The 6,887-nt window shown below is 56.8% G+C and overlaps 1 protein-coding gene across 1 annotated transcript; it reads right to left on the minus strand.

The window, feature by feature from the left end:
* Window positions 1–228: 228 nt before the first annotated feature.
* On the minus strand, window positions 229–2,488 carry HES1 (hes family bHLH transcription factor 1). The gene is made up of 4 exons (XM_050308565.1): window positions 2,367–2,488; window positions 2,188–2,283; window positions 2,019–2,106; window positions 229–1,323 (listed from the first exon to the last, which is right to left on the minus strand). The coding sequence occupies exons 1-4, from the start codon at window positions 2,472–2,474 to the stop codon at window positions 839–841; spliced, it is 777 nt and encodes a 258-aa protein (XP_050164522.1). The 5' UTR covers window positions 2,475–2,488; the 3' UTR covers window positions 229–838.
* Window positions 2,489–6,887: the final 4,399 nt, after the last annotated feature.

The following is a 6,887-nucleotide window of genomic DNA, read 5'->3' on the forward strand; positions in this document are numbered from 1 at the left end:
CGGGAACAGCTCTATGCTTTTAAGTCCAGGTGGAAGTGGTGCCCAGCGCCTGCTGCAGCCCATCAGCCAGGAGCACTCGTGTCAGGCTTGTCCTGTGGAGACACACTGCTTTTGTAACACGAGAAGCTGGCAGGCACTGCTCTCTCAATCAACTGACTGGAGTCATTTGTGATTTACACCACAGCCTGCTCCTCCAGGTCCAGGGCAGGAGGCTCACCCGGGCAGCTGAATCAGTCTCTCTTTACCACAGCTACGCTAACTCCATCAGCTGAGGAGCCAGGAACAGAATTGAGGTGCCTCCCTCAGCACATTCACCAGCTCTGCAAATACAAGCTCTTTTTAACAAGTCTGATCAATTGAGCTGTTCTCAAAGAAGCAGTAATTATATCTGCCCCAGGGCAGGGAGAGGGGCCAGGTGATTTCAGAAGACAGAGGGGACGGAGGGGCTGAGTGACAGCTCCAGCCTGGTGAGCAGGACAAGGCAGCCCTGGAGCAGCATGATCCACAGGCAACCAGGAGCTGGGCTCCCTACTATGCACACATGCCAGAACTCTAATTTATCTCCAAAGGCCTTCCAAAATGGAAGGGAAATTTTATTTTATGAGCATTCAAAATAAAAAAAAAAAAAAAACAACGAAAAAACCCAAAAAAACCCCAATCTTTGGTGTCACATAAGGAAGGGAAGGAAAGGGAGAAAAGAGACCTCGTGTAAAACACGAAACACTGTCAAGGGAGTGCTATGGTACAAAGGCACAATCCAATATGAACATATAACCTATGTACAGCCGTGCCAACAGCACGGGGTGCAGAGCCAAGTCCAGTCTGGTGCCCACCACCCTCACCAGGGTCTCCAGACCGAGTCGCCTGTGCTGGGTGGAGGGCCTGGTGGCGAGGCGGCAGTGGCAGCTGTGGGTGGGCCACCATACAGAGGCAGCACAGCTCCCCCGGGAGCAAAGGCAGTGCTGGGGATGAGGAAGGCAAACTGCCCATCGGAAGCCGGCAGCAGCTGGAAGCCACCGTACACCTTGGCTGCATCAGCACCTGGCTTGCAGGGCATGCCTGGCAGTGGCCCCGCACCACTGCCTGGTGGCACCAGAGGTGGCCCAAAGGCTGCGGCTGGTGGCAGTGGGGGTGGTGGAGGGGGTGCAGGGTAGTTCATGGCGTTGATCTGGGTCATGCAGCTGGCCAGGTGGCCCAAGAGCCGGGTGCGCACCTCGGTGTTGACGCCCTCACAGGTGGAGAGGAACCGCGTCACCTCATTCATGCACTCGCTGAAGCCGGCACGGTACTTGCCCAACACTGTGGGGTCTGTGCTCAGTGCAGCTGTGGGAGAAGAGACAGGGGTCAGCAGGCTCCACAGGGAACATGGGTGAGCAGCCCACTGGCATTGCATCCTACAGCCCCTCTTGAGCCAGGAATCCAGGTGGGGAAAGCAACCCCTCTGCCAGTGTGTTGTGTGCCCAGGTGCCAAGAATTCGGACAGAGAGCACAGCCCCTCTGCTACCAAATCCACCAGCACCAGGGGCTCAGATGGGGAACAGACAATTCCCAAGAGTCCTATATTCCAAGGATCCAGGTTGGAAACAGTTCCCCCAGAGGCTCTTGTGTCTCCCATACCCCCAAAACAGATCCATGCGGGGAGCACAGCTCAAGTTGGGACTGCAGCCCTCCCAGTGCCCTCCAGTACCAGGGATGCAGACAGAGAACACAGTGACCTCCCCAGCTTTTCTATACTGGGAACACATATATAGATCATGCTACCCCTCACCATCCACCTCAGTAGAACTGTGCCCCGCATGACTCTCCAGTACTCAGGATAAGGTGGTGAGGTACTGGTTCCTTGTATCAAGAATACAGGTACAGAATACGGTACCCTCCATCACTCCCGGAGGATGCAGGTGCAAAGCCGTGTGCCTGTTACCCCCCCTACCGAGGATTCAGACACGGAGTGCGATGCCCCCCAGTCCCCGGGGATGCAGCCGCCCCAGCTCCTCCTCCCACTCCCTCCCAGGACTCACCGGTCATCTGGGCTCGCTGGAGGCTCCGCAGGTGCTTCACGGTCATCTCCAGGATGTCGGCCTTCTCCAGTTTGGAGTGCCGGGAGCTCTGCGGGAACAGGCGGGGCTCAGACCGGCCCGACAGCGCCGTTTCCCCCCGCGCCTCCCCCCCCGGCCCCCCTCCGCTTACATCCTTCTTCAACGCGTCCAGGATGAGCGTCTTCAGCTGCCCCAGGCTCTCATTAATGCGCGCCCGCCGCCGCTTCTCCATGATCGGCTTAGAGGACTGCAAGAGAGGCGGCGGTCAGCTCCCGGCACGGCTCCGCACGGCGCTTCCTGCCCTTCCCATCCCGGCTCGGCCGCCCTTACCTTGCGGTGCTCCGCCGCCGTCTTCGGCTTGTCGGGCGTCGCGTTGACGCTTGCAGGGGTGGCGGCCACCGGCGAGGCGCTGCTCTTTTCCATCAGGTCGGCCGGCATCCTGCGCCGCCGGGGAGAGGCGCCGGGGCGGCAGGGGCGGGGGCCGTGCAGGCGCGGGGGCCGTGCAGGCGCGGCGGGGCCGGGCGGGTCGGGGCGGGCGCGGCGGGGCCCGTGGGGCGCGGGTGCCGCGCGCCCTTGGCCGCCCCTACTTATATAGCGCGCGCCGCACGCGCGCGGCTCGTGTGAAACGTCCCCCGCCGCCGTTCCCACACTCGCGCCCAGCCAATGGGCGCCGCCCGCACGCGGCCCCGCTCGTGGACGGCGCCCGTCCATTGGCTGCGCGCCGCGCGGCGGCCGCCGGCCAATGGCGCGGGGCGGGCGGCCGCGGTTTAACCCCTTGGGCACTGCCCGGGGGGGGGGCGCGGGGAGCGCCGTGCTAATTATCGGGTTAATTGGCGCCCGTGGCAGGCGCGGCCCCGCCCGCTCCCCCTCGGGGACCACCGGCCCCCGGGGCGGGATGCGCTGTGGGGGGCCGCGGCCCTCCGGGGTGATGGTCGGGACGCGGCAGGCCGGGCTTGGCTGTGGTGGCCGGATGAGCAGCTACTGTGTGCGGGGGCTGCGGCTGAACAGCGGGGTGCGCGGCGGGGCTGCGTCCTGACACGGGACCCGCAGCGTTGCGTCGGCCACCCGGGATTCCCCAAGGCCACCCAGGTGTCCCCAAGGCAGCCCGGGCATTGCCACGTGGTGCTGCCACTGCCCTCCCGCAGGTGTGGCCGGTGCTGGGCACGGCCGGTGCCCGGGGGAGCGCGGGGCACGGGGCAGGTGTGCGGTAGCACACGCAGGACCGGGGGCAGCCACCAGGGTGGGTTCCGCTTCCCGGGCTCACGGCGCGGCTGCAGATCTGGTGGTGCGTGCCCTGACATCGCGGGGCACAGGCGAAACCGCAGGGAGGTGCCTGTCCCCGGCGCTGCTGCTACCGTCGGCTGGTTTGGACAGTTTGTGGGTTACTTTAAAAAAAAAAAAAATATTTTGCCTGGGGACTTGAATCCTTTTTTTTTCCCCTCCGCTTGACTGACTTTCTCACACTCCTATTCCCATAGTCTGCCAGCTAAGCCTGAGTCATCCTGCCAAGAACTAGACCTGGCCTATTCAAAAATGTGCTCACTCGTTCTTTTTTTTCTCTTTGTCTCTCTCTCTCTCCTTTTTTTTTTTTTTTTTTGAGTATACACATTAATGTTTTTCCACCTCCTCCTGTACCTGATCTGCACCTGTACAAGGCCAATCCCACACGTATCACCCGATCTCGCCTTTTCAGAGACCGTGAGAAAAATAAAGTTCAAGAAAAGAGACATGTTTGCAGATCTCACCGGTGCAAAGCTCTCGTCCCTGCAGAGGCTTGCCTGCTGAGCCTTCAGAGTTTAAAAAAGGAAAACAAATAAAAGTGAGAGTGTCATGTTTAAAACTGCGGAAAAGTACAAATCCAAGCTTTCTTTTAGCTCCTTGATAGAGCCAAAAGCCTTTTGATTTAAAAACAAAGAACAGCCTTCAGCGTATAAGGTTTAACTTCAGATGAGCAGTATTTGACGTAAGCTTCAATTAGCTGGACAGCCGGAAAAACTTGAGCAAGGAAGAAGATCGAGACTGCATTGGGAAGTGACTGGCGAAAAACTTTTTCCCAGTCATCTTCGTGGGTTAATCGGAAACAACCGATTAGCATGAAAACTGCAGTACATTTTTGGAGAGCCTAAAAAGTTCTCTGCTGGATCAGTATTTCTTCTAGTGCTGATATTTGTGTATATTGGGAGGGAGGAAAGTTATCACAATTACTGAGCTGGTGTTCTCCCTCCTGTGGGGATTTGCAAAGGGATGAAGAAATTCAGAGCTGGGCAGCCCGGTCCCTCCCGGACGAAGTGAGAACAGGTTGCAATTATGTCTATGTTTGTGTTAGCCGAGGAGCTGCAAACCGCCTGTAATTGCCGGCAACGGGTCGTTTTCTCTGGGGGATGAGAGTGGGACAGGCAGCGATAACAGGCTGTCATTAGAGGTTGCCAGCGCTCGCCCACTCCAGAAACCTAGGAAATGCCTGGCAGAAGGTTCCCTTGCTGCACTCCCCTCCTGCCGCAGCTCAGCCCCTGCCCGCTGCAGAGCCCGTCGGGAGGGTTTTGCTTCTAGGGTGTGCGAGGAGGCTGTGGGGAACAGGGCCTCCAAAAGCGTCTGCTTTTGTGGAGCCTTCTTAGGCCCATCGGCCGAGGGCTGCACGGGGCAGCCGGAGGCAGTGACACTGGTGTCCCTGCTCCACATCTCCTCCTCCGCTTGCCTGCTGCTGTGAAATGCTTTATATGTGCGAGGGTTGTGATCCCCGAGCGGAAACACGTATACTTGTGAATTCCCCAGGGATCAGGAGAGGAAGGGGAGGATTTTCATGGAAGGATGTCTCTGGAAATGAAGTGGTGAGGCCAAGTTTAGGCTGTAAGGAGGTGGTGAAGGGGTTTGTAACTGTTGAAGGGACCTGGAACAGATCCTTTGGGCATCTCCAGCCCTACCTTTCCTTGTGAAAGAGGTGTCAAGGGGGAAGTGAAACCCTGAGATAAGGGGCTGACCTATGGACTGGGGTGTCCTCCTGAAATGTGTTTTTTTTTTTTTTTTTTTTGTTTGCTCCAGCAGTCATCTTGGATTGCAAACTGGGAGTTGTCCAAAGCAAATTTGGGAAGAACCTTTAGATAGCGCATTAGGGCATTACTGACTGGCAGAACATCTTGGAAGAAAAATGTGTTGGCAAGAAAATTTAGACTAGTCCTGGGCACGGGCCAAGGGTGGGAAGGAGTAAAATAGGATGCTGCTGCTGGTGCATGCAGGAGGTGAGGAGGTGGCAGGGCTGGCCATGCCTGCTCTCTGGTCCCTTAGGAAGTAGCCAAGATGAGCAAAATGTGTTTCTAGAGATCCAAGAGTCTTAATGCTTGAAGGATCCTAGAAAATACAGAAAATAGAAACCAAGTTGCTTGTAAGAACTGGGTTACAAGCTGGATCCCAAAAATGGCACACCAAGCCTTTCCTCTTTCCTCTTTGGGTCACAGGCTGAAAACCTATTCTGGCCACAGCTCAAAGTTGTCACCACCCTGAAGACTGGAAAACAAGTGCTGCGTCTCAGGGACATGTCCCTGACAGAGGTGTCTCCTCTGGGCAGCCCTGCACACATGCCTCCACTCGTAGTTCCCATCCCAGAAGCTGTTGTGCAATCCATACCCAACTGCCTCCCTTGGGAGGGGTCATCTCAGAAGCTTTGGGTGCAGGTTTCTGGATTTATTTCCCCTCTATAAACATTTGCCAGACCTTTGGGACAAGATCACTTTCATACCGATTTCCTGATACAGCTCCCTAGATGAACCATGGACGTTGCTCTCCCACACACCAGGTCCTCGTAGTAAAGGGGGCAGCTTTTGTGTAGCAGCGTCATGGCCTGGTTCCCTTGATGGCAGGAGCAGATGGTTTTAAGGAAGCAGCTCTGTCTTATGGCTGGTTCTGCCCTCTCTTTTCACTGGGTACCCATTTCTCCAGGACCTGCTGAGACCCAGGATCCCAGCACTGGCAGACATGCTGTGTGGCAGCTGCTCCCCAGGAGCTCTTTCAGCTGTTCCCTGGCTGCCACTGCAGAGGAGAGGCTGAGGTGTTTATTCCTTTTCCTCCTCACTGTGTGAGTCAGGCTGGGTGTGTGGGAGCTCTGGCCATTTTGCAGTGACACCCCTTGCATGGAGGCGGTCATCCTTGGCTCCAGGAACTGGTGCCCTTTGTTCTGTTACCCACACAGCCAAGGAGGCATCCCTGGGAATGGTGCAGGAAACTGTGATATGAAGTGGCCAAGGCTTTGCTTGGGTAGCAAAGTGCAAGTCTGAGAAACTCCAGAGCATCTAAGGAAAAACCTCTGAAAAACCATTTTCATCTCCATCCCATCCCAGCCTAGGCTGGAGCACAGCTCTGTGCCGAGAAGGGCTCTGGGACAAGAGCCAGGGTACCTGGATCTCTTGCTAAGCTGATTCCTCTTGGCAGGCTCCTATCCTGCTGAACCAAGAAAACGCTACTGGGGAGCTGGAGGGAAGGGCATTTTGGCAGCTGTGAAATGCCACCCATGTGGATGGGAATTCCCTTCCTGATACCCATGGTGTTACTTTAGAGATTGCTGGTTGGGCTGGAACAGTCACATGTGCTAATGGGCATGAGATGGTGCAGCCCCAGCTTTGCCCTGTGTGCCCTTCCAGAGCCCTGGCTCCAGCCTGGTCCTCTGCTGGCAGCGAGGGCTGGGTGCTGCTAGGTGTTGCAGCTGGGAACAAGCACTGGGAAAATCCCTAAATTGCTTGAAGGGCTTGGACCTCTGTCTGGCACTGCCATTGCCAGCCAAAAGTAGCGAGCTGCGTTATACCCTTCTCTTAGAGATGTTCTTTTCATGAGACATGACTGGAGTTCACCAGAGCACCGATT

The sequence above is a fragment of the Myiozetetes cayanensis genome, unplaced genomic scaffold (genome assembly GCF_022539395.1).
Source record: "Myiozetetes cayanensis isolate MyiCay16 unplaced genomic scaffold, myiCay2020 scf13, whole genome shotgun sequence".
Classification (NCBI taxonomy): Eukaryota; Metazoa; Chordata; class Aves; order Passeriformes; family Tyrannidae; genus Myiozetetes; species Myiozetetes cayanensis.